Genomic DNA, 27,959 nt, shown 5'->3' with positions numbered 1-27,959 from the left:
AAACTCTCTCTTTGTTAACCTCAAGATGACCTAGGAAGGTCGAAACGTTGTTCTCTGCTTGTCAATAAAAGTGTTAATACTCATTAAGAATGAAAATAATTTAACAGGTTTTAGAATAGTACCATTTAGGTAATGATGATGTATGTCTGTAGACTTTTCCCTGTACCACTAGAGGGCAGATCAAACCAATACAACTCAAATCAGTAAGTTAGAAGTAACATGAAGTAATAACATATTTAATAGTGCAGTCATTATTTCGAAACAAATATAAATTAACATATTTACTTTAGCATTAACAAAATATTTCATTTAATCAAATAATATAATATTCTATAATTTGATTTCTCTTCTATTAATAATTTATAAAATACTTCAAATTATTCTTAATTCTTTGATAAGCCATATTTTTTTCATGGAAAACATTTTTATTAAGAATGAAAATAATTTAACAGGTTTTAGAATAGTAGCATTTAGGTTATGATGATGTATGTCTGTAGACTTTTCCCTGTACCACTAGAGGGCAGATCAAACCAATACAACTCAAATCAGTAAGTTAGAAGTAACATGAAGTAATAACATATTTAATAGTGCAGTCATTATTTCGAAACAAATATAAATTAACATATTTACTTTAGCATTAACAAAATATTTCATTTAATCAAATAATATAATATTCGAATTTAATGAATTGACTCTTAAACATTTTGAAGAAATTATTTTATAATTCTGAAATGAAAGAAATTTTATGTACCGAAGAATTATAGTATAATTGTAAGGAGAAGTAATCATGAGTTTAGTTCCAATAAAATAACGCCTCGTTTCGAAATATCTCCTCCATGACCTTTTGAATAACTTATCATATGCTAATAACAAGCAAAACCTGTAATTTTCACAACGTACATATACCCCTGCACCACAACAAAAAATGTTTTACTAACAACTGTATTATAGAGAATATTTTGCTATAAATCATGCTTAATTTTATCAAATAAATCTTTATTAATATGAGATGTGAGAAGATGGTTAAAAAACAGGGTTCTTTGGACATTTTATTGTTCACCTAAACTTTAAAAACTACGGCTATTTTTTAATTAATTTCTTGGAATAAGTCGAAAATAATGATGTTTGACCTCCCAAGATATTTCACACACGCCATCAAAATTTGGTTTATCACCGTCAGGGAGAGCCACAGTGAAGCGCTGGAGTATGGATGTGAAGTAAAGAAATAATTCTACTACAGCTAGCGTTTCTCCAGGACAGGAACGTTTTCCTTTTAAGAAGTGAAAACAATGTATTAGTAACTTGTGTAACATAGAAAATGAGAAAAACGACATATATTTTATAAATTTGCAAGTTGCTACATAATAATTATAATGATGCATTAATTAGGGATATTAATCCTCTCACAACAAAACTTGAAATATTACAAGCATGTGATTGGTAACAATTAAACCACATGAGTAGAGAAAAACAAAATTAGTTAACACTGTATAGTTTTCCAAGAATCTGCAGAACTTTATATCCGTTACCTTCAAGGTTTGTTATAAACTGAATTGTAAGAAACACTGATTGAAGTTGAGAAAGTGGTAGCCTTTTCTCAGTCACTAAACGGTTATGGGATTACGTCACTTTACGTTTACATCACTTTAAGTGACTATAAGAAACAGCTTCTTATCTCGTTCAGTCAGTATTACCAGGTGAAAACAGATAAGCAAGATAAGAAAAAGAAAAGAACTTGGTAGACATGAGTTTGTGAAAAGACTGCAAAACACAGGAGCTCAATTATAATAAAAAACAACGCAGAAGACTAGGAGATGAGTGAGAGAGAAAGAATATACTAAGAGAGGTGATTGAAGAAAGTAACATGCTTCAATTACGGTACAAAACTAATTTGTAAATTTACATGTTAGAGATTAGAGTAAAAAGTAAGCCATTTATCATGTTCATATTAACAGAGCCGCGTAAACAAAAGTGGTGACTGAAGTGATATTTGTTAGGAATCAAAACACAACAACGAAATTGAAATCATGTCAACAAAACAAAAAACGTAAAATCAACTGATAAAGCATTGAAGTTATGAGAAGAAATAAGTTTATTTATTTTTGTTCTAGCCTTGACTGCTTTTGTTTTACAGTGGTTCGTTGTTTAACAGTGTAGAGTTAAAGAATCTGTTTTATTAAAGCGCGAAAGTACTATTCTAGACTTGGATTCAAACTGAAATACTAATGTTAGTATGTTTTAATTTCATGCTCGCTACCTAATAAATTTAAAATGCCCGACAAATACCAATAAGTGAGAAATTAATGTATGGTTAGCTCACAAATATTAAGAAAATAAAACTTATTTTATGTTGGTAATTTACTAACTAACAATAAGTTGACTGTACTGTGTTCAGCTTAGAGATCAAATATCAGGTAACTGTATGTCTTGGATAGTCTTTGATGATATAGTACACTACATGAATCAAAGTTTTACCAGTATCTTGGAATATCTGATACAGGTCTCCATTGACACTTCTTATATAAAACTCAAAACCCAGTATATTTCAAGTCGTTGATAATGTATGTAAGTAAAACTACAGACTTAACACATGCTGAAACATTTATTAGCAAAAAATTCAAGTTAGAAAAAGATATCGACTATTGTTAATTGCAGTTTCTTAATCATTTTTACATTCATACGTAATGTCTCTCAGATAGAAATGAAAAGAAAATCTACATATAATAGTTTGTCCAACATTTAAATTGGAAATTTCTATAGAAAGGTAAAAATAACAGTTCTCTACAATAATTGTATACACAGGTTGTTCCTAACCAATCTTTAGGAAATAAAATCAACTTATAAAATTAACACAAATTATTCTACAATTATCTAAACATTTAAATAAGCATATTTTCATGATAAATAAATGTTATCTAATATTAATTTTTAATATAAATGAATTATAAATAATTGTTTTTAAACAAAACATCAGAAAGTACAGAAATCATCCTGTTGAACTATCAGTTTACAGAAACATCATCTGTCCTAGCAGGACTAAACCTAGAAACATAATTTGTTAAGTAATAACATCCGTCAATAGAATCTTAGTGGTACAGTTCATCTAGTGGCACCATCAGAACAAATACACAAACAAGTATATGAGCGAAAATAATAAACATATGTTGAGACAAGTTGAAATACGTATGTATTACTATCTGCTTTTGTAAAGAGTATGTAATTCAAGTTTAATTAAAACAATTCATCACTGATTGCTGTAAAAACAATGTTATGCAAATTGTATAAAATATCACTTTTAAGATTTTATTCTACCAATCTTTTAACAACATGTCCCCTGGTGACACTTCGTTGTACAATGATGTATTTGTCTCTTTCCATCTCCTCCTCTGAAGGTGGCCAATTAGAGCGAGTGTCAAAAGTCACGTGATACAAGTTGTCTGATAGAAAAAAAATTATTTCCAATATTCACGCATTGCCATGTAAGGACTATCTGTTTTCAATTATTCATACCTTGAACACATAAACTACAAAGAATGTACCACCAACTCCTGTATTACTCTTATCTGACCAAAGAGAGAGGTTTGAATTTCACGTTTATAGCACAAATAACAACTGCGAGAAATTGAATACAAACCATCGAAACATTCTGATTCATATTTCAGTCGCATTAGCCATTAAGTCACGTAAATCACAACTTGTTAATGTAGAAAACCTAACAAAATTTGTTTTCTAAAGTATTTGATTTGACTGAACTGAAAAGTGTTGTTAATAATTTTTAAATTAAAATCTTATAAACTGTAAATAAGATTTAGGACTAATCTCACCGATAGAGAAAGGAATGAAATATTCAGGTTTCTCAAACTTAGTTCCCTCCTGGGTTAGAAAATGTTCTGGAAAGAATTCACTGGGATTCTTCCAGTATTTCGGATCGTTGTGAACAGCCCAGATGTTGTTCATTACAACTGTTCCTTTAGGAATATCGTAACCTTGAACATTTGTGTCTTCCGTTGTGCTGTGAACGAAAATCATTGAATTTCAGTAATAAACGTATTACGTATTTACATATAAACAAAATAAAGTTGATATACACACACGTAAATATAAAGAGAACACAGCTTTAACAAATTTTAAATAAATGTTTTATAACTAAATAATGATAAAATGTATCTATAGAAATTTATTATTCTTCCAGTTGTTTTCCACGACACGACTTATTTTCTGATGGTTTTTAATACTTGATAAACGAAAGTATTTTCCACCCTGACAATATAGCGGTCTTGGCTTGATAATGTTTTTTAAAATCCTCTTTGAAATTACGTTATCTAATTCCATAATATTAGATCAAAAACATATATACATTAAAGTAAGACAACTAAAAACCAGGGCACAGTTTACTTATATATTGTTTGCATTAGATGTTGTTTTTAGCCGCGGCACTTTGGCTTTTCGAATGACTCCGAGTTTGGTTGTTTTTTTTTTATGTACTAACTTTCAGCTCGTAGCTCAATTATCTCTTAGTCAATTTTTGATATAATTACAGTTTTGGAATCAGAGGATCAAACCCTTTTTACTAATGAATTTCACCACGCCCAAGGTCTCACACACTAATTTACTCTAATTCTGCTTAGAATAATTTCAACTGTCGCAGAGATTGAGAATTCCCTCTTGTTCCCATGTACGGATGTTTTACTGGCTGACTTTTATGTTATTGTTTATTGTTTTTATTTTCACCTACGTGTCTGCAGTACATGTAGATATATAATATACTAAGAATATTGGCCAGCAAATACATTGTTACATATCCTCACTGACTTCGATTTTTAGAGTATGTTAAACTACGAGAATGTCTCTGACGTTTAGTTTATTTTTTCGCAGCTGAATTATAAAATATTTTCTTAACATCTAATAAAACTTCTCACATTTTACCAGGAAAAGTTATCATCAAGTCCGGTAGCTAATTACATCATGTGAAATGTAAACCAACAGAATGCTAGTTCGATAAAGTAATTCAGATATAATTTTTGTTACAATTTATCTTAGTGTTAAAACTATATGTTCTACGCTTCACTGTGACTTGCATTCAATTTTATCTCTATCACAAACAACATTATCTGGTATCACAAGAATCGGGCAAAGTTCAAAAACGTGCTTTCAGTCTATATCACGTGTTCCTGCTGAAGTTGATTCACATGGACTTATGCTTATTTCTGCTTATCACATTCAAGGTTACACGTACTAAATATTATCCAGATAGGGAGGTGTTTTTTTAGAAATAGAAGGTTAAATAGTCGTAAAGTTTAAAACTTATAGCTTTCAAATTAAAATGAATTAAATGGTTCTGAGCAATAACTATTTTTATTCTTTTCTGTGATAAGTGAGACGGATGGAATTTAATCTAGTTTGATTTTTTTCAAAAACTCAAAATGTTTCCATATTATGTCGTTCTGTCAGTAACCATGCAGCAGTTTGATTGGGTTAATAATGATGAAAAGGTGCATTTTAACAGTATCTTATTATGTTAATTGAACCAGTAATTATCAACATGAATATTTGTTTAGTCAAGGGTAAAGTACCGAATATGAAGATAACAGTGGTATTCAATAGGAAGAGTACAAAACTGAAAGATAATTTTAATTTAAGAGAAATATTAACTTGTGCACCAGAAAACCGAAACTTTATAGTTAAATGACCTTTGTAGCTGACAATATAATATCAATTATTATTATTACTTATTTAATATAACTGGGTTAAGTTTACTTCCTATTCAGGTCTAAAATACATAAAATATCTGTCGTAGATAAAACCAATCAATGTTTTATTTTTATATTGTAAAGATAATTAATAATCGATAGCATTAATTTTATTTCTGTCACAAATCAAATGACTGAAAAGGAGTTAAAACATTAAGTGTAACTAATTAAAGTGTTCCTTTTCATTAACTGCAAGTGTTAAGAAGATGAATGGATTATTATACTAATTAATAATTCTGCTTGCTGTGTTTATTGATTTTATAGTTTTTTTCCATGATTTTTAATACCATATGTCACTGTCTATATCGACATTTTTAAAGGCTGTCATATTCAGGGACGTAGCCAATGGGGAGGGGGTTGAGGGTTAAACCCCTTCCCATGACCCAAACATTTTAGACAAGTTCAGTTGCCACCTGTGAAGTTTCATAAAATTCAGTGATTGCATAGCAGATAATTTCACACATAACAAATGGTCAAATGCAAATTTCTAATTGAACACTCTTTTAATACAGCAAGTTTTGTCAGAACTAGAGAAATACAATTGAATATCTATGAAAGGCTCAAACGCCTGTTCGTTCCTGCCAGGACATCTAAAACACAGCTTGGTTTAACTTCAATATCACGGTGAATGTATAATGAGGCCAGGCCATTGAATCGATCTTCAGTGGTGGTATTTCTCAAATAAGTTTTGAGTCTTCTGAGAGTTGAAAACGAACGCTCCACTGAGCTCGTTGACACAGGCAGCGTGGCAAATACTTTCAACAGTTTAGAAATAACTGAGAACATTTCTGCAATGCACATTGGACATGCATCTATGACATGTTTTGGTCTGTTGTTCGCAAGCGATTTTTACCAAACCCTAAGTTTACCTACTGCAGCTAGTAAGTGCTGTCAATGTCAGCCTTGTATATATTGACCAACTCTTTAATTTGGTCACATTGTTGTGCTGTAGGTTTTGACCATTCTGTGGTAGATCCTGATGGGAGTAGACATATGAAGTTTGTAAGGATAGTTTTGTGACTGGACAGACGGTCACATATTTATGAAAGAAAGTGATCAACAAGTGGTACAAATACAACAATACGAAAGTACTCCTCAGGGATAGTTCTTTGTGGGTTAGCACGATACATCTGTCTTTTACTCTGTCTTGGCATTATGATGTCAATTTAAAGCTCACTACACAGAGTTTGAGCCTCACAGAAAATGTTAAATATATTCACAGTATTATTTCTGAATGAACGGATTAAATCTTCCACTATTTCTGCGTGATGCATCGCAGCACCTGAATCAATGTTCTGTTGCTGCAGTAAGTTGCACAGAGGTAAACTAAATGAAAACAATTTAGTAATGACAAGTAGAGTGATGTTGAATTCTGGCTGTGTTATAAAACACAACAATTGATTGGCTTGTGTAGCAGAATCTCTGTCTTGCCACCCTGATATGGTCTCAAGGGCATCTGCAACTGCATGGATTAATTCTAGAAAGACAATGACTGAGTCATGCCTCTCAACCAACCAGGTGGTGCAGAAACCTTTCAAACTTTTTTTTCGATTCAGGTGCTTTATTCTCCACCGAAAGAGCCAAAACGTACTTTCATTTGGGTGTATTGAGAAAGTTTTCAATGCTAGAAATTACTCCCATGCAATTTCACACAGGAACTTCTTTACAAGCATCAGAAATTGCAAAGTTTAGGGAATGGTCACTGCAGTGTACCTAGGGTGCAAGTGGAAATTTGTCAGCTATGTGTGTCTGGACACCATTGAATTTCCTACTCAAAGAGGCAGCATTGTCGTACCCTTCTCCTGGCAGGTAAGCTATGTCAATACCATATTTTGTCAGATTGGTTATGATAACATCAGCCAACTTTTTGCCTGTCACATCATAAGCAGGTACAAAAAAATCTTCTCTCATTGCAACAGAACTGTCATTGGCATGCAAATATCTAACACACAGCAAATACTGTTCAATGTCTTGCATATCTGTTGTTTCATCAACAAACATTGAGAAACACTTTGCAGCATTAACCCTGTTAACCAGGGCATCAAGAACATGAGTATTACAGGCATTGGTGATTTCATTTTAAATTTGAGGACTCAGATACGTAGCATTTCTCTTTGTACTCCTAAGATTTGCTAAAAGCTTGACATCACCCTTTGTCCTGTAGCGCAAAATTGCCCGAAAATTCCCATCATTATTGATAGGCTCCTCATCAGTTTCACCAACAAACATTAGACCAGAATCATATTTTCCCCTCAAAGCTAAACCATGTCTCCCACACAGCAATACAGTATCAGTAATAGGCATTCCGGTTCTCTTCAGTTTCTTGCTTGTATGTTGCATCAAGCTGCAAGTGCGCAGATGAACTTGTGTTTATGACCTGTAGAAAATTGTTAGCTTTTCTTTGCTGTCTTGGTGGTACTGTTTCAATTCATGTGCCTTGATGTCTTCAACAGCCTTCTTCCAGTTTGTGTATTGAAATTTCACTAGTTGTCCCAATTTCTGGCTTCTAACACCAGCACCATCAGGAGCCAAAAGAAAGCAGTACTTGCAGAAAGCACCCTTTACATGTTGACTGTAGAGTAGCCATCTCCACTGTGAAAGCCAACAATGCTGAAAACGCAGCTTTCTTGGACCACACTGGAGGAAAACATAATCACTCCCTGGCTTTCAGGCAATTTTTTGGTTTCAGCGTCTATCTAAAAGAGACAGAAAGACATAGTTCTAATTAAGTTATTTTGCACATAGAAGAGTACAATAACCTCGAAGAAAGGCCTAGAGCTGTACTTCACAGAGCAGGCCTAACATCCTGTGGCTGTAAGCCTACAATCACAAGCAGCAATGAATATTCAGTCTAAAATTCAGAGTGTTTGCATGATTTTTAACACAAAATTAATATAATGAGGAGTCGACTTACCTGTTTACCAATGCTGACATCATCAGAAATGTAATTTCCAATGTCCCAGACTGGACCACAGGTGGTAGTGGCAGCACTGGTAGAAGACCACGGTGATGACACTGACAATTCAGTTAATAATTCTGATTCAACCTGATTGGCTGCAGCAAATTGATCAGGTTCAGCCTCATGAATGGGTGTAAAGAACCAATGCAGTGTTTTTTGCTTTCTCAGGCTTGACGTAGTGAACTTCTGTTTGTCAACGTCACATTCACAGTCCCATTGGCGCCATCTATAGTGAATCATTCACTATAGATGGCGCCAATGCTACTAGGTTAATGCCATGGTGCTGCTAGCCTGCCACGGTGCCACCCACTGTTTATTTGTGATGTTATATATATAGGCCTACATATTTATTTATAATTTAAAAAAATAAGACAAACACCTCAGTGTGCCATTCTGAAATTTGCGAAAAAGGTGGTCTCAGAATGCATAATTTAGACTTTTCTTTTATGTTTTTATTTAAAAATTTCCCGGTGGTTTATGCTCCCCTAGCATGGTTCGTGCCTGCGGCGCTTGCATGAAACACTCAAACTAACCCCCCCCCCCCAATGGCCATTTCTGGCGACGCCCCTGGTCATATGTAAACCACAACACAAACCCCTCTCTTCTTTTGCATAAAGCATTCCATTTACGGGTATTACTGTCCTTAGTTCCCGTTTCAACTGCACAAAAGTAAAGAAATCTGACAACTTGACTGTTAGATTATTATACGTTGAGTTAATTTTTGATTTTCAACTTAGGATATATCCTGGTCTTGTAGGAAGTTATAATCAATATGGAAATTTTTGAATACCCGTTTTACTCTTCATTTGCTTAGAATAAGCGATGGATTTTACATAAATGCAAACGATCACTTTGATCTAACTCATTTTATCAGTTCAGTCTAGTATATATCAGTATTGTGTATTTTACAGTGAAGTACCCGAAATACTATTCTGAAGAAACGAAAAAACTTACTATCTTAAGAGACCGAGAGGTGCTATAGTCTGCCATCTTTGGACCTCATGAAGAACAGCCTGAGTGTAAGGTAGGTGTATATGGTCGCTCTAGGATGGTAACCTTTCTCTACCAATAACACTGTCCATCTCGTTTTGCACCCGTTTCTGAACATCCGGGTATGCAGCCATAGTTAAGAGACACCATTCCATTGTTGCCTGTAGGGTGCCACTCCCAGCGATAAAAAAAGCCTGAACATTTCCGTTCAGCATATTATCTGGAAAACAGTGGCAAATATGTATTGTAGGTGTGATGGATAAACACCGTTAAACCAGCTTATAAATTGTGACATTAATTACTATAAGAAATTCTTACATTTAAGTTAAAACTGATGAAACATTTGTTAAATCACTAGATCTTGTTCATTAAAATGTTATTAAATAATTCTACAGATTAATGGTCCTCTCTTACATAGTTTTAATCAACCTAATATGTAGGACGTGTCCACATTTTTCAATAGGTTTATAGCCACGAATGAATATTTTCAAGTCTGTATTTTAAAATTTAATTTTTGATTATCTATAGCTATATTCTTTTAATCGATTAAGTTTAAGAACGACTGTATTACAATTAAGTATAGTAGATTATAATGTCATTGAGTGTTTTATGGTCTGTATCTGCCAACACTTCACAGGTAGACTCTGATGATGATCTAATCGTTAGTATCAGACATAATTATCATCCATTCTCAGTCTTCAAGCAGATATACACGAAAATAATATAATCAATAAGTTTGGTAACATTTTAATGAGATTTTTCTTTAAGAAGGATTGTTATTCAAATTGTTTATTTCAGTATAACACGCATCTAATTTGACATGTTTATTTCTTTCATGTAGAATACAACTTATTAATGTCAAATGCGAAGTTTTTGCTTATATTCTTTCAGAGGGAATATTTTGTTACAGATGTAATCATTGGATTCTATTTTCAGAACATAAAATTCCAAACATTATTTTAAATTAAATGTCCTCTTTTTAGGTACAAGTGAATCTCATACTAAGAATGTATATACTACACGTTAATCACGTGTTATTTTTCATTTGATACAAAACAATCAGATTTGTACGTCAAATATATTCTTTATATGAAACAGAACATGATTACTAAATCTTGTTTTTGTTTAACATATATTTACACTTACAGTTAAAAGATGATCTATTAGTTTTCATTTCTCGGTCCTTCATTTCCATCAAGAACGAATCAATGTAATCACGGACTGAGTTTTGGTCTAGGCTCGTCTCGTGTTCGTCAATCTTATCACTGAAAAGAGTTTCAGTGAAAAGAGGTTGATACACATACAGAAATAGATAATTTTTATTCCTATTTTGTTGCTCGCGTTATTTAAATCACATTGTATAAATGTGTCCTCAGGAGACGTTTTTCACTATTTTTTTTTCCCAAAATATAAAATTGTACCATATGTTTCGTCTGTATAGTGATGTTTTCATGATGTGTATAAAACTTGGATTAGCTCGTTACTTCATACAACCCTATAACATAACACTCCACATAGTGCTGACTGGATTTGTACTTTCTTGCTGATTTATTTGAATGTGTAGCTTCATAGTTTCTGCTACTTTTTCTGTCGTTACCAAAAAGACAGAAATATTTCGAAAATGTGACACAGTTCGATTTTTGATAGTTTTTGTCTAATAACAACTATCACCGTACGTAAACAAACAAGTAATGTACAGTGAGTCAGTTTTGATGTGTGGTTTAGCTTACAAAGCAGATCTCGTTCAGGAAATCAGAATTTGGAATAACTGCATTTTTCTAAAGATCTGCTCAATTTTTAAGTTTCAAAATATCTTAACATCGCAGAGATCTTTAATTTGATGTTTCTAAAGTGTACTTCAGCACTTGTCAGGTAAGATATCATAAATCTGTTTGCAAAATTCTACCTAAATACGTCAAACTGATGATCAGAACATTTGATAGTAATGTACTTTCTAGAAGAATCATAAACATCTCTTAACCAACGTGTCCTTATTGTGTTTAGAGTTCTTGGTTAATTAAAGTGATTTACTTCCAAAATAATGGTAACCAAGTAAAAAATAAATCTAGAGGTCGCTATCATTCATATTTTTCTATTAAATGTCGTTATCATTCAAAGATTGCGATTATTAATTTTAATATTAATATATCTCAGAACGGCTGGTATGGGTATGAACACTTTCACTAATAAGGAGAGAACAACGTTTCAACCTTCCTAGGTCGTCTTCAAGATTAATGCTATCGATTATTAATTTTATTACTGTCACAATATACAAATAATAATGTTGGTTTTGTCATGATTTGACTTTAATACTATCACTGCTTACCGTACAAACATTGTTAGTTTCTCCATTGTATCTTGGAATTTTCTAAATGTATCCGGTTTGATAAAGGTAAGAAATGGTTTCATCCAAGGAAAGAAGGTTTGCAGACTAAATTGTTGTAAAAATTTCGTAAATTCATCAAGTCGTTTGTCTAGGAATATTCTCTTCGGATCGTTGTAATCAAACCTCTGACCAAACACAAGAGCAGAGATGTTATTGGATATGCTTGAACTTAGGATTTTTCGAACTTCACAAACGGCACCATTCAACGAACTTAGATATTCCAAGACAATTCCAATTTCATCCTGCAATTTTATTAAATAATATCAATACCATATTATACAATGTATTCTTGGAAGATATTTTTAAAGACCGTTAATGGTAGATTCCAAAATTCTATATTAAAGAAGATTCGTGGTTTCTTTACCTAAGATTACCAGAGATCTTATCCTATTCAAATGGCACATGGTTTCCGAAATCAGTTTGTTTATTTTAATATTAGCTGTTATGTGAGTTGAATGTTGCAGTTTATAAGAGTAAAACTGATATTTTAGTATTAACATTTAAACACAATGTTTATCGTTCAATGTTATTATCCAAAAATGGATTATAAAATTATAATACAATAAGATTATTATATCTATTAAACAATATTTTATGTTCTTTAATGAGCAAGAAATAGTTTGGTCTATTTCTGTTATGTTAAATTGTAATATTTATAGTTGTTGTTATAAATAAATTCTCCCACCATTATATTTATCACGAACTCAGATAACATATTTGGTTATTCTCCAAAGAGAGAAACTAAACTAGAATAATAATTTTCATTCTAGCAACCTGAAGGATCAACATTACAATACATTCATAGTTTAATGTATTTTAAAAATAAATTATATTTGGTATAATGTAATATATACTATTGTAATTATGTTATTATATGTGGTATTATCATTTTTCTATTATATTTGCCATTGTTTACACACTTTCATATTTGTATTCTCATAACACCATTATAAATCGTCTTGTTATTATAACATTATATTTCTTATTGTTATTATACTATTATATTTCGTATTGTTATTGTACTATTATATTTGATATTGTTAATACACTATTATATTTCTTACTATTATTATAATACTATATTACCTGTCATTATGATACTATTATATTTCGTATTGTTATTATATTGGTGTATTTATTATTGTTATTATATTATGTTATTTTGCACTGTTAGTATGTTATTTTGGTATTGTTATTATACTATTAAAAGAAGATTTTCACTAACTTCAGTTTGAAACATCTGTCTTTTTTTTTACATAGATCAGATAACACTATGTAATAAAATTTTTACTTTTTCTTGTTCCTTGGCAAAAAGCGTTATTTCCCAGCTGCTTATGCCTAAAGTAAATGGAAAAGACCTATTTTTCTCTTCAAATTTTGCTTTTTTGACCTGGGAGTGTATAACGAAAACATGATGGGAGACTATATTTGAGGACTGATACGTGAAAGTTATTCACATTGCAGTCGCAAATCTCGAAAAACTACTTACTTCTGAACATTTGTATTCATTTTTTATAACTTTTGTATAAATACATGTAAATCTTGATTCATATGTTGTTTTATTCAGACGTTATGTAAATAAAAGTGTGCAAATTTGCCCATTTTTACATAGAAAATAGGTTAATTTCTAAATTTCATTATCCAGGTAACAAAAGCAAAATTTGAAGGGAATAATGACCATTTTGTGTAGTTTTACAACATAAGGAATTAAAAAATAACACATACTATCCAGGAACAAAATTTTTGTTACATTGTGTAATTGTATGACGTATGGTGTAAATTTGTTTTTCAGGTTATCCTCTTTCCCATGATGCTTCCAATATACTGTTATGAAAATCATTGAACCATGTTCAGCTTACCAGTTAGCGTATCAAGTATTTGATCGATTTGCTTAATGTTTACGCCCGTGTCATGTTGCTGAGCAAACTTTCCACTGTAAACTTTGAGTCCATTATAAAAAGAAAATAATGGAGCTATTTCATCACTGACATCTCATGCAGGAAATTCTTTCTTGTGTGAACAATTATTGTTTCTACAGTTCGAACGAGTGTTATCTATTAAAATTTGTTTCTTGACGAGAGGTTGTTAATTAGCTCGCTTAGAAACTATAGAACGTTTTAATAATAGAATATTGGACAGAGACTTGTGTTTCACACAGGTAAAAATAGGACGTGGCTTGAAATCAAACTAAAAACAAAAATCAACTTCCCAAGTCCATGTGTTTGTAAATAATAGCAAACATTTTTTTCAGAACAGAATGTCACATTACTGAAACATGAACGTGACATTAACAGAAGAAAAATCATAGAAACTTTATCAACAAAGCAAATCTCACGACTACCAAGTAGCCATAGCCATAAATAAATAAATACATTGTTAGATTGTTGAATGTTGTTTCAACTACTAAAACGTTGTTTACCTTGATCTAAACGTCGTAGCTCTTCTAAAAATAAACTTTACTTACAGTAAAAGCTGTAAATTGTAATAATAACAGTTATTTTGTTTTATCACTTTAATTCATCAACATTTCTCTCGTATCGCAAAATATCTTTAACACCCTTCAGGTAACATTTTTAATGTTAGTCCACATTTAATAAGGACATCAGGTTGACAATATCATGTTCGTCGGATACGTTAAAGTAACGTGTAAGAAAACTTGTCTCATAAACAGTTCGTCACATGAAGAAATAACGTTATTGAGATGGGTGACAGTTACCATATCATGTCTTTATGTGGAATAGATTTTTGTAAAATAAAACACCATTAAAATGGATATAAATTTATATGAAAATCATTATATTTTAAACATTTGATATTTCATAGAAAGAATAAGTAACAAACCTTCATGTGATCTTCCATCTTTGTCTTTCCAAAGCCAAGATTTCTTAAGACATGAAGTGAAAATCGTCGTTGTTCTTTCCACCATCTTCCGTTCACTATCCCTATACCTAAAAGGAAAAACAAATAATATAAACAATTATTTTAAACATATTCTTGTTCGTTATTTGTAACTGAGTGTTTTACTTGGAGAGGAAAACACTTGTCGAAGACCAAAACCTGAGGCACTTGTTCACACCTATTGGTTAGATCTGTATCTGGTTTTAAAACTACATTAACATATTAACATTGATTTTACAAGAATAAAAACATAACAGATCAATAACAGTTCAGAAGGAATGCTATAGTGTCTATAGTTAATGTAGTTTTAAATTTCACTTTAAATATATTCCAAAATAATTTTTACTAAAATAACTAGTAGTAAGAGAGAAAGAAAATGCCTGGCATGGACAGATGGTTAAGACACTCGACTCATAATCTGAGGGTAGCAGATTCAAATCTCCGTTAAACCAGACATTCTCGCCCTTTCAGTCGTGGGGGCGTTATTATGTTACCGTCAATCCCACAATACGTTGGTAAAAGAGTAACACAAGAGTTGGCGGTGGGTGATGATGAATAGCTGTCTTCCCTCTAGTATTACACTGCTGAATTAGGGATGGCTAGCGCATACAGCCCTCATGTAGCTTTGCGCCAAATTCAAAACAAACCAGAGAAGGAAAAAGTGTTACTGTTATTATTAAAGGAAAGAAAGAAAATTCCGTGGCAATTATTTAGTTTTAAAGGAAGGTGAATTTTCCTCCTGGAGCGTTCAGGGATATTTATATTCACCTTCGTTCCGCTCGTGATAGATTTTTATGCTGTGAGAGTTTGTATTTAATTTATCTTTGTATTGTAGCATATCGGATGTTTATGAAGTTGACATAGTAAAGGTAACTTCAGAGTAAAGCAACAAAAAAGGCTGGTCGATTGAAGGCAGCAGAGCGAAAGCAATCCAGGCTTGACTTGTAGAAGGACGAACCGAAGCAACAAATCAACAATACAATAAACGTTTCTTGTTCAGGGTCACGAGGTGGCTGGTATCTATAAATTCTAATGCCTCGGAGTTTGCTGTGGGGGAAAACGGGAGTACCCCGAGAAAACCCACTTTCACAAGACAGGCGCCGAATAATGTACCTGTCTTGTGCCCAGTGTTGGAACAAACAAAAAAACATCGAATTATGAGTAGTCAATCAATTTACATATTGTGATCAGTTTTACTTTTTTGAGGTCGTAGAAGCTAGGTATGCATTGCATGGAGATATTTTGTGTGAGGCGTTTGTCATGACATGTAATTTGGCAGTTAAGGAGTTACGTGTCTCTGCGATTTTATAGTATTTATTTGCTCGTGTCGTAAGACGATCTGTGAGAAGAGGTATATTGCAATTATCGTGCAGGTATTTGATAGGAGTGCATTTGGGTAGTCTAAGTGCCATTCCTAATACTCTCCTGTTGAAGTTGAAGTATTATTTCCTGATTTTAGATTTATTTTTTCAAGTTTTTATGATGTTTATTCAGGCTGTGCCTAAATGCAATACCAGTGGTTTTGTGTGGATTTAGCAGAACTCTCCAATCGTTACACCAGTTGATTATGGCATTAAGAGTGTCTTGTATTCTGTAACTAGCAATTATTAGGTTTCGCGATACACTCCAAATGGCTCTGTAGTCAGCGTATTGTCAGAAGTATGTGTAAGTCAGGTCTGGGAAAGATATGTTGTTCACAAAGATAATGTATATTATAAGGGAGATAGAACGGAGCCTTGTGGTACACCGGCAGTGATATTAAATGTCTTAGATATGGTATTGTTTATCTTAATCACTGCAGTGCGGTTAGTTAATAAGTTTGAGATCAATCTGGTTATTTTTTGATTAATGTTTAAAGAATGAAGTCGATATCTAATGACGTTGTGCCATACTGACTCAAAAGCTTTTTTGACATCAAGGAAAACAGCGATTGTTGTTTGGTTATTGTCAAAGGACTTGTATATTGATTCTGTGATTCTCGTTGAGTGATCGGTGGTCTGTCTACCTTTACGTGAGGAGTTTTGGATTAGTTAGGTTATTTTTCTCGAAAAACAAAAGCAGTTATTTTCTTTCTAAAGTTAGCTTTTTAAACTTATGGGCAGACGTATTAGGGAATATCCAGTTATTGGAGATAAGTTCATTATGTTAAGAAGATGATGTAGAAGGTTAGTAGATGTCTTTTGTAAGATGATGTTTCTGATACCATCGTCCCCAGGAGAGGAGTTTTTAAGTTTTGAGTTGTTAGTTTTTAGTTCTCCTATTGGGCCCGGCATGGCCTAGCGCGTAAGGCGTGCGACTCGTAATACGAGGGTCGCGGGTTCGCGCCCGCGTCGCGCTATACATGCTCGCCCTCCCAGCCGTGGGGGTGTATAATGTGACGGTCAATCCCACTATTCGTTGGTTAAAGAGTAGCCCAAGAGTTGGCGGTGGGTGGTGATGACTAGCTGCCTTCCCTCTAGTCTTACACTGCTAAATTAGGGACGGCTAGCACAGATAGCCCTCGAGTAGCTTTGTGCGAAATTTCCAAACAAACAAACAAAAGTTCTCCTATTGTTATTAGTCTGCCGCACTCTACGTGGGTAGATTCGTGTTCTTATTAGTGATATTGTCCGGAAACAGTGGAGTGTTTGTGTTTGTTTACTTGACACATGGTTATCTATACCGAGTTTCAGTGATTGGTTGAATGTTGGTGAAATGAAATCTGCAAATGAAGTTCTGAAGCAGTCGGCATGTAAGTCCGTTTTGTCGACGTCATTTTTTGTGGTTACCTTATTGTACTTGATGTGTTGGAATAGTTTATTATTATTATTTTCTCCAATTTTTTACTTTTTTTTTCAAAATTCTTTTGGGTTATTACTGCTATTGTTTAATATGTTACAGTATTGGTACAATTTTCTTTTTCCAAAATACTTATGTGGTGTTTAATTAAGGCATGAGTTTTATTTATTTTTGGTATGAGTGTTTGGTCTCTGCCCTTCATGTAAAGTCGCCTAAGTTTATGTATTTCTGGCGTTAATGTCCAATGTTGCATGGAAGTATTCTTTTGTGAAGAGGAAACGACTGTATCCGTGGCTTTTTAAATAGCATACGTGACGTCATTAACGTACTTGTCAAGTTCATGTTTATTTGTAACACTTGTAACTTCGTCTGGTAAGAGAGTGTGGCTCGGGTGTCATTGAAGGTTACCTAGACAGCTTTTGTGTTGTTATAGGCCCGTGGGAGGTCTGTTGGTACATCCTGTTTGTTGTGCTAGAATTTGAATAAAACTGAAAAGTGGTCGCTAGTTACGTCAAGATAAACCTTGAAGTTCTTTGTGTAAGGTAGAATATAGTCGGGGACGAGTACAAGGTCAAGTATATCATACGTGTCTGTGGTTAGTTGATAGTGAGTGGGAATGCTGTCGTTTATGACGTGCAAGTTATTGTTCTCCAGTAGTTCGTAAAGGTCAATGCCTCCGGCGTTTGTCCTGTAGCTGTGAAAGTCTTCAACTACTATAGGGGAGGATTTCCGGTTTAAGCAGTTTCGTAAGAAGCGAAGGTTGAGTGGTTTGATAGGAGAACAATACATGGCTAGTGTGGAAATTGTTCTGTTCTTGTTAATCTTGAATTTACATAAAATGCTTTCATTTGTATTTGAGAAAGTGTCTGTTTCAATTTCTTTATGTGGGCTGATGTAGTGCTTAAAATAAATTACAATTCCTCTGGTTTCACTCAGTCTCGAGAATCGAGGCAAGCATTACACGCTGACTTCAAGTGGACGACGGAGGAGGGAACCACGGCGGACCACCCAACGCTGGAGGTGCAAACATGGTTAGCGAGTGTGTTTGTGTACTTTACATGTGTAGGTGCAAGGACAAATGGCTCATGGACCGTAAAGATAGTGACTTTGACTACACATGTGAAGTTGTATATTGTGTTCCCCCAAAATTCTAAACAAGTAATAAACATACGACAGAAAACCAAAAAAAAAAAAAAAAAAAAAAGTAAGGTAAGTATTTTCTATAACTTACTTTGTGTTGAGTGGGGTTGCGGGATAGGCTGGAGATATGCCCTATCATCTTCCCACAATAAGGGTTTATTTAGAATAATTAGTGTGTTTTCTAAGCTGAAGGAACGGAGGCGTGGTCCAGGAGATGGAGTTGGGAGGCCTACCCCTAGAGTACGGATCACATCCAAGGGCCTGACGGGTGGCAGACTGTCCTCGGCGGCAGACAGCGCAGGGAATCCTGCGTGGTTAGCTGTAGAGTTGATGGTTGGTCATACTGGCGGGTTTTGGGTACAAGGAGGTGAACCCGGAATTCTCAGGTCAGTGAAGGGAGTCGACTCTTTGAGAAAGGAAAGACCTACAGGGTCAAGTAATGACGTGGAGTATGGCGACCACACAAACTTGATGACCCGGGGTAACAATCTGAAGTCGCTTAGCATAGGTAAGAGTTTAAATTCCCAGCAGAAATCGAATGTACACTACAGCCGAGTTCCAACGGCAAGGCCAACACGTAAAGTTAAAACGTTGATGTCATTGGCAAATGTAGTACACAAAATAAAAATACGTAATAGTTCCCCTAGCACAGGGTTCTGGGTGTCAAAGAGCTATCTTATGCACCCAAACCTCTGTAGTGCTTAGAGCAAACATCTGTGGGAAGATGACGTTAAAGAAATAGGAAACGATAGGTAAATTTTAGGTAGGGTCAAGTAAGCGTGTTGCCCACAGAAACATCGACAATCAGTTGAACCCAGGTAAGTTTACGTTATTCTTATCTTTTGCCAATGTTTCTATTTTGTTGTTTAAGTCAATTATTTCGTGTTTTTGGAGTGCAGGCCCCCATGATAATTAATGTATATAGTATGGATTTGTTTGTTTATTGTGTTGTATTACGCTTCCTGGTTTTCATGCATTTGTATTATGGTGTGGACGTAGTGTTGGAAATTTTAAATAGTGACTGGCTATCTGGCAAATGTGTGATATTAACCTGCTAGAGTATGTTGATGTTAATGTAATTTGGGAGATAAATAGGCAAGTTTCGGTGATAAATGTCAGTAAGTTAAGAGTGGAATCATTCGAATCCATTAACTTACTTGGGCTGAGTTGGGTTTTGTTTGTTTCTTGCGATACTTTTGATGCATACGTAGTACTGTTTGTTTTTGTGGTGAAAGTTGGCTTTGCAATGAAATTAAAACGGTTTTGTTGCATACGTGTGAGTTGTTCTGTGTTTCGGTTAGAAAGGAAATTTGTGAGTGGAGGAAAGGTTGGTGTTGTAATCTGTGTGGTGCTTGGTGGTATGTGTGTTGGCATTGAGGAAAGGTTGGTGTTGTAATCTGTGTGGTGCTTGGTGGTATGTGTGTTGGCATTGAGGAAAGGTTGGTGTTGTAATCTGTGTGGTGCTTGGTGGTATGTGTGTTGGCATTGAGGAAAGGTTGGTGTTGTAATCTGTGTGGTGCTTGGTGGTATGTGTGTTGGCATTGAGGAAAGGTTGGTGTTGTAATCTGTGTGGTGCTTGGTGGTATGTGTGTTGGCATTTGAGAAGTGATGGTTTGTGACTTATCAGGTATGTTGTGCAAACGGTTTCTAATCCGTTGACACTTAGGGCATACCTTGTAACTGGCAGCATGCTGACTCTGGCAGTTCACACATCTATCTTCCTCACGGGGTTTGGGACAATTTTCTACTTCGTGGGGTCCGGCTCATCTAACGCAGCGAGCATTACCAGTGCAGTTAGGTTTTGAGTGCCCGAATTTCTGGCACTTGAAACACTGCAGAACCTTCTTGGGGGGAGGGTTTGCAGGTTCAGTCCTGTATTTTGAAAAAAACAGAACACAACCATTTAAAGTAGAGAGTCATATTCCTGCTTTTTGTCCAGTGTAATTTTTACCATAGGTGTGACGTGTTTAGATTTGAATGATGTAATCCTCTCTACTTTATTAGGATGAAAGCCTGTAGCTTCTAGCTCTTCGTGGATTTCTTTATCTTGTATGTCTAATTGTATATTTTTATAATTATTGGGTAGAAGTGGAGAATGTTGTTGGGGGTATGAATGGAGGTATTACCTCCAAAAGCGCTTTTGAGCCAGTCGGCTAAGAGATGGCCATAGTCTTTGTATTGGTCACATTTTACAACCAAATCCCCTTTGGGAAGTCGTCTGATTTCTGTAAAATGTCTGCCAAGGAAAAGTTTTTTTGAATTCGGCAGAGATTTGAGGTTGTCTTAAAGTGGCGGGTACACCTTCGATGATCAAAGCGGGAATACGAGGTTTGTTACGAGTGATAGTGTTTGTTGGTCGTTTTGTGCTTTGTGGTGACTTAGTATTAGTCATATTTGAGTTATTGTCATTAATGTTTATTGTCGGTAAAACTTAGTTGTTTTTCTTGCCTCTGGTCTTCTTTTTTTCTCACTTTCGTAAATCCTTCTTCATTTTCACTGTTGTTTTCAGCGTTGGAGTTGGATATTTGCGGAGATCATGGAAATTTTCGAGGATTCGTTGTCAGAAGCAGCGTTGTTTGGAGCTTCTCCAAGAAGAACTTGAAGTTCGGCGGTACTGAGATCCGGTCAAACGGAACGGGTTGTAACGAATTACTCGGCATTTTAGTATTTTCTAGCCCTGAAAAGGACTGTATTACCACTAATACTAAGAATATTAAAAAAATTTCTCTTCTGTTAACTAACTTTTCGAGCGTATAAAATCACTCGACGTCAATACAATTATTATTGAAGGCGTGTCTGGCACATATAACCAACCATAATTAGCAGCGGAAATGAGCAGATGTAAACCAGGTGTTGAAATAGCTAGCGTTAAACGTTTACTTATGGGCGGTGTCCTTGCCGACGTCAAGGAGCTGCTCACCTAAATAAACTACTTAAAGAATGGCCCAAGGACGCATTCACACCTGGGAACATAAATATACTTACCAGGAACTAAACCACAGCCTAAGGCAACAGTAATCCGTGAGGTGCACCACTCCATAACAAAACAAGATATTGAGTAATCATTACACAACCTATATATACCATACACTAAAGTCGAAAGAATAATCTCCAAGGTCACTAACAAACCAAAAAATTTAGTAAGAGTTGACATGGAACAACAATACAATATCTTGGAACTAATAAACAATGGTATCATTTTATGGTACCAAAAATTCCAAGTTGAACAGCTAAAAACACCAGCGGTTGTAATTACACAGTGTTACAATTGCCAACGATATCGATACGTTTCAGCGGCATGTCTGGCAACACCGATGTGTTGCGGATGTGGCGGTGAACACCACATATCTGCAAGTAAAAAATAACAAGCTACTCCCAAATGTTGTAACTGTGAAGAAACACATACAGCAAATTATAAAGGATGCGACAAATGTAAAAAGATAAAACAACGCATTTACGAAATAAAAGCAATGATACCAATACAAGATAATACACCTAACACAATAATACAACAAACACATAGAACTACAGGACCAATTACATATGCACAAAAGCTGAAAGAAAACATCACATAACCAAAACCACTAACAAAGGAACAACAAAATCCAACCAAAACAGTAAGCAATTTACAAGAACTTAACAAAATCACAGATAGAACAAACATCCAATAAAACAAAATTGTTACAGTAAAAGAAAACACAAACGATGAAACAAGTCTAATAGTAAACTTAATTAAAAACATTCTTACAGAGTTCATTACAGAATTTACAAAACTGACACAATCTAAAAATAGCATAGACCTTTTCATGAACATAGCTGAAAACACATAACACCACACATACCGCAACTGATCACAACAATCACAGGATACATGTTGAAATATTAATTTCACAGTTCTAAGCATCAACATCCTAAGTGCACTTGGTTCCAAGAAACACAAGATCGAAGGCTTGATAAAAGATATTAACCCTGATATTCTTATTATAAGTGAAACACTAATTTATCCCAAGAATAGATTCAAAATATGTAACTGTACGTCAATAAGAAAAGATAGAACTAATAATCAAGACACCAACAGATGAATTACGTTACTACATAAAAACCACCTTTCCGTTACTGAAATAAAAATGAACAGTAATAATGAAAATATAATGGTTGATATCTTCTTAGAAAACCACTCAATAATAACAGTAGCAGCTATATATTGTTCACCAACTAAATACGTAGACATAAATCTCATCCACAACATCTTTTCCCACAACCAAAATACAATTGTAATAGGTGATCTTAATTCCAAACATAAGAACTTTGGATGTAACTGTACAAACTCTAATGGCAGACACTTATTACAATTCATAGATAATAATAACATATCCCTTATTAACGATAATACATCTACGCATATTACCTATGCAACAAACTCAAATTATATCTTAAACGCCTGTCTCACCTCTTTTAATGTTAGACAAAAGCTAATAAATGTTAATGTGGGAAAAGATGTTGACAGCGACCATCTTCCAATATGGTGTGTCTTCGATCTCACCCCCCATAAAGATTAAATCAGTAGACAGGACAAATTTCATTACAAAAAAAGCAAAATTGGCAAGAATTTCAAAAAGTATTAGACAACAAACTACCAGACAAAATTAAACATACAGCGAACATCGAATCTGAAGTTGATTCGTACAGTCAAATAATCATGGAGTGTCTTCTAAAAGCAGCTACGGACGCTGTACCAAAACAACAATATATAACCACAAACAATATACGGAAACCAACCAAACAACAATTAACATTGATAAAACAACGAAGGAAATTAAGAAGACTATTCATGGCAACAAGAGAAATAAAAACACAAATTAACAACATCAGAAATAAAATTATTGCAGAAATTAAACAGCTAAAACAAGAAAAATGGAACAAATTCTGCTCCCAACTAAACAAACAAACCTGCCCTAGTAAGTTCTGGCTACACTTAAAAAGATTCACAAATGAATCCACTACAAAAAAATCCCCAACACTGGAATATAACAACATCTTAGCACAAACCAACAAAGAAAAAGCAGAAGCCTTCAGACATCAGTTACAAAACACATTTAAAACACATAATGACTATTATGCCAATGACATGAACAATTATTACAACAACAAAGTAAATAATCATTTAACAAATAACATAGAACTATACAAACCACATTTTCCAGTTAACACAGTTAACAGCAATACTAATAACACATATGACTGCAATATTCCACTACTCACCAAAAAAATCACACTAACTGAACTCAAACACAAGTTTCAAAAAACAAAGCACCGGGAAATGATGGAATATAAATAATTCTTCTCAAGAAAGACACTCCAAAATTATTTGGCCATCTATTAGCTATATTTAATTTATCTCTGTACTCTGGATACATCCCAGTTTTTTGGAAGCGAGCTGATATACTAATGTTCCACAAAGGAAAACCAGCTATTAAACCAAGTTGTTATCGACCGATCAAACTGACCAGCTGTGTAGGTAAAATTCTTGAAAGAATAATAAGTAATAGACTCTCCCCATTTTTGGAGATTACTTCAAAATTACCAGAAGAAGAAAATGGATTTAGAAAATTTAGACAAACGACAGATCATTTCATTAGATTAACTGAAACAATAATAAATAGCTTTAATAAAAAGAATGCACTGTTGCCTGCTTCCTCGATATCGAGAAAGCATTCGACACTGTTTGGCACAATGGTCTAAGGTTCCTTATGTATGAAATGGGACTACCGTGTGGAATTATTCGCTGGTAATTTTACTTTTTGGAAAGTAGAAAATGTAGAATAAACGTAGAGGGAACTTTCTCGGAGTTCCTCACTCCAGAAGATGGGGTACCTCAAGAAGGAATGGTTAGTCCTATCCTCTTCATCATGTATGTGAAAAATATGTCACTTAAAGACCAAAATCATGGATATACGTCAGAGCTCATTAATGATGTAGCAATTTGGAAAAGTGCCCCTACACCAGAAATAGCAGTCATTAACTTACAACCTCAACTAAACAGATTAAGTGAATACTGCCAAAAACATAGAATTAAAATAAACACAGCGAACACACAATTAGTGATATTTTCAAACTCAACAAAACATCAAAAAGTATAACCCCAGATTTACATGAACGGAGAGCTTCTCCAGACTGCCACACCTTCAAAAGTTTTGGGGCTAACATATGATTCTAAACTTACCTGGATAAAACATGTAAATAACATAAAAACTAAAATTTGGCGAAGAATGAACTATGTTAGGAGTCTAACTGGTAAAAATTATGGAACAACACCTGAAAACATCATTAAAATATACAAAACTTACATTAGACCAGTAATAGACTATGCAGCTCCTGCATGTGTTAACGTAAGTGAAAAACAATTACAAACCAGACACCAGACATTACAGAATACATTAATTACAACAGCATATAGAGTACCTAAAACCACTTCTTCAAAATTCATGCACAGATACTCAAATACACAAACAATATCAGATATATTTCTACAAAGCACAATAAAATGTTTTGATAAAAGTTGGCGAAAAAACGAGTTGTTATGCGAACTAGACAGGTATTGCATATATGATGAAGAGAGACCTAAACACCTCTCCCCGTTATATTTATACATGAGATCATTAAGCTAAAATAAAGTTAAAAAATAATAAGTAAAATAAATAAATAATATATATATATATGTAATAAAACTGGTGTTAAAATAAAACAGGCCACCTACGTTCTAGACTTATTTACAAAAAGTAAATGCCCTCTGTATTTACTTTAAATATATTAATAAGTCCACTCAAACAATGTAAAGGAAGAAGGAAGAGTCTAGTGTACCTGATCCTCCTGGGAATACAGATTTATATACCCAAACACCTCGAGAGAGATAGAGTGTGCTAATGTTACTTGAGTCTTATAATACATTTTATTTAAGTAAACCTACAAGGTCATTGCTCTCTATGCAAAAAAAAAAAAAAAAAAATCAACAAAAAAGAACTAGAGAAAGCGATTTTCCATATTACTAATGTATTAGTTATATTAATAATATTTGCTGGACGTTTTCTTGCATTAGCTACACGAACAGTACTTCGAAGGATATCTACGAAAGAGACATCATGCTGTTTAGTTTGTACGGCGCTTTATTTTATAACATGATCGCTGTTACTGTTGTTCTGTTGAGGTTTGTTTGTTTGTTTTGGAATTTCGCACAAAGCTACTCGAGGGCTATCTGTGCTAGCCGTCCCTAATTTAGCCGTGTAAGACTAGAGGGAAGGCAGCTAGTCATCACCACCCACCACCAACTCTTACGGAACTGTATTAGCAACGTGTAGTGGGATAGACGTAACACTATAACGCACCCTCGGCTGAAAGGTCGACCATGTTTCGTGTGACAGGGATTCGAACCAGTGTCCCTCAGCTTACGAGTTAAGTGCCTTAACCACCTGCTCATGCCGGTCTCCCAAAGTTCTATAGAACATTTTCTTAAAGTGTAGTTGTATTTTAGTCATATATTAGAAATTATAGAATTGATGCATGAATTGCTGAAATCGACATAAGTCGCATACCTAATTTACTGTTTCTTAAAAGTTATATGTTTTTTTGTGTTTTATATCTTGTGCATTTCTCTCGTAAATAATAATAATGATAATTGTAATGAATAATAAATAATTGTAAATTTATCAAAATAATTAATAAACTATGAAACTCTGAGTTATGTCATTACTGACATCTCATACAGGAAATAATAATGATATAAACTTATTTCATGTATCAGAACAATCATTGTTTCCTAGTTCAAACAACTGTTCTCCAGGATTATCTGTTTATTGAAGAGATATTGTTCATTAGTTCGTCTAAAACTAAAGAACGTTTTAATGTAAGAATAATGCATATGTTTTACTTATAAAATCTGGAGTCGCTTGAAACTGTGGATCAGGTGGTCTTCCAAGGAAAGCATCTTTCTTCATAGCTTCCTTTATAGCGGGAAAATCACCGAGAATGACAACGTTTTGACTTCCCAACCTCAGACTAGAGTAGATAAAAAACAAAAGCCTGTGATTTCATTTTGATCGAGCTAACAACACAGTCTTCCTTTAAATTTGTGTTATAACTGCACAATAATCATACATCCAATACTTCACACTTATAACATTGTTTACATTGAAGTTTAGTTCAAATACCTCAAACTGAATAACAGAATAGCATTGTTTTAATAATTATCTTCAAATTAATAGTTTTATTGTAGTTAATATACACACTAACAACACTGTCTATCATGAAGTGTAGTTTCAAACTTTTTATATTAATGAAACAATGGTGATATTTTATGATTAAGTGTCGATTAAGTAAAAGTTAATTTATTATTGATCAAACTATTGAATCTATTGTATATGGTCTTCTGATTTGAGGGATTGTTCACTTGGTATGTCATTTTAATCAGAATTGTTATCTTTGTTTGGGTTTTTGTTTTTCGTTTTGGTCACTGGATATGGCGTACAGTTACATCTATTGTCTATGCTACACCTGAATAACAAATAATGTAATTCGACTTCATTGATTTTATATATGAAAAAGGAATGATATATCAGGATTTTATTTTCTGAAAATTCTTTATTTTTCACAAATAAATACAACTAACTGTGACATTAGTAAATCAATTAAACTTAGCTTGTATAACATAAATACCTGAATACGTTGCCATATTTCTTACTCAGTTCTATAAAATCCAGATGAATTTTTTTGCTAAGGAAAGGAAGATATCCAACAATGGGTAGACCCACAGGACCTGGTGGATAGTTTCGTGGTCGTCCTAATAGCCAGCGGAGGAAGAAGAAAACACAAGTAGCAAATAGGACGGTTGTACCAAAAGTTGGCTTTAACCAGGCCGAAAGTGTTCCTGTCGAAAGGTTTTTCTCCATCTCAGCTGTTTTACGTTACTACGAACAGACAACGTGACTTGAGCACTGAGCAAGATCTGTTACAACACTCATATATATGTAAGTTAGTTCATGAGTTGTCAAGGTCAGAATAGGGG

General features: G+C 33.9%; 1 protein-coding gene and 1 pseudogene across 2 annotated transcripts; one reads left to right on the top strand and one right to left on the bottom strand.

The window, feature by feature from the left end:
* Positions 1-975: 975 nt before the first annotated feature.
* LOC143236775 (cytochrome P450 2J6-like) lies at positions 976-27,959 on the bottom strand (annotated as a pseudogene). Its single transcript, XR_013019749.1, has 8 exons — positions 27,611-27,959; positions 26,826-26,953; positions 14,927-15,033; positions 12,026-12,327; positions 10,846-10,964; positions 9,664-9,919; positions 3,825-4,012; positions 976-1,270 (listed from the first exon to the last, which is right to left on the bottom strand). The product of XR_013019749.1 is annotated as a cytochrome P450 2J6-like (transcript).
* On the top strand, positions 18,399-27,747 carry LOC143236776 (uncharacterized). Its single transcript, XM_076475320.1, has 2 exons — positions 18,399-19,409; positions 21,411-27,747. Exons 1-2 carry the CDS (start codon positions 18,644-18,646, stop codon positions 21,656-21,658), a joined length of 1,014 nt encoding a protein of 337 aa, XP_076331435.1. The 5' UTR covers positions 18,399-18,643; the 3' UTR covers positions 21,659-27,747.

The sequence above is a fragment of the Tachypleus tridentatus genome, chromosome 13, assembly GCF_004210375.1.
Source record: "Tachypleus tridentatus isolate NWPU-2018 chromosome 13, ASM421037v1, whole genome shotgun sequence".
Classification (NCBI taxonomy): Eukaryota; Metazoa; Arthropoda; class Merostomata; order Xiphosura; family Limulidae; genus Tachypleus; species Tachypleus tridentatus.
This window is presented reverse-complemented; position numbering and strand designations above follow the sequence as displayed.

Bases quoted from the DNA above. Each gene is read 5' to 3' on its own strand.
- LOC143236776 (XM_076475320.1), top strand. From the start codon at position 18,644: ATGTGGGCTGATGTAGTGCTTAAAATAAATTACAATTCCTCTGGTTTC. The intron at 19,410-21,410 runs GTAAGAGTTTAA...TGTTGTTTTCAG, and splicing joins TCTGAAGTCGCTTAGCATAG to CGTTGGAGTTGGATATTTGC.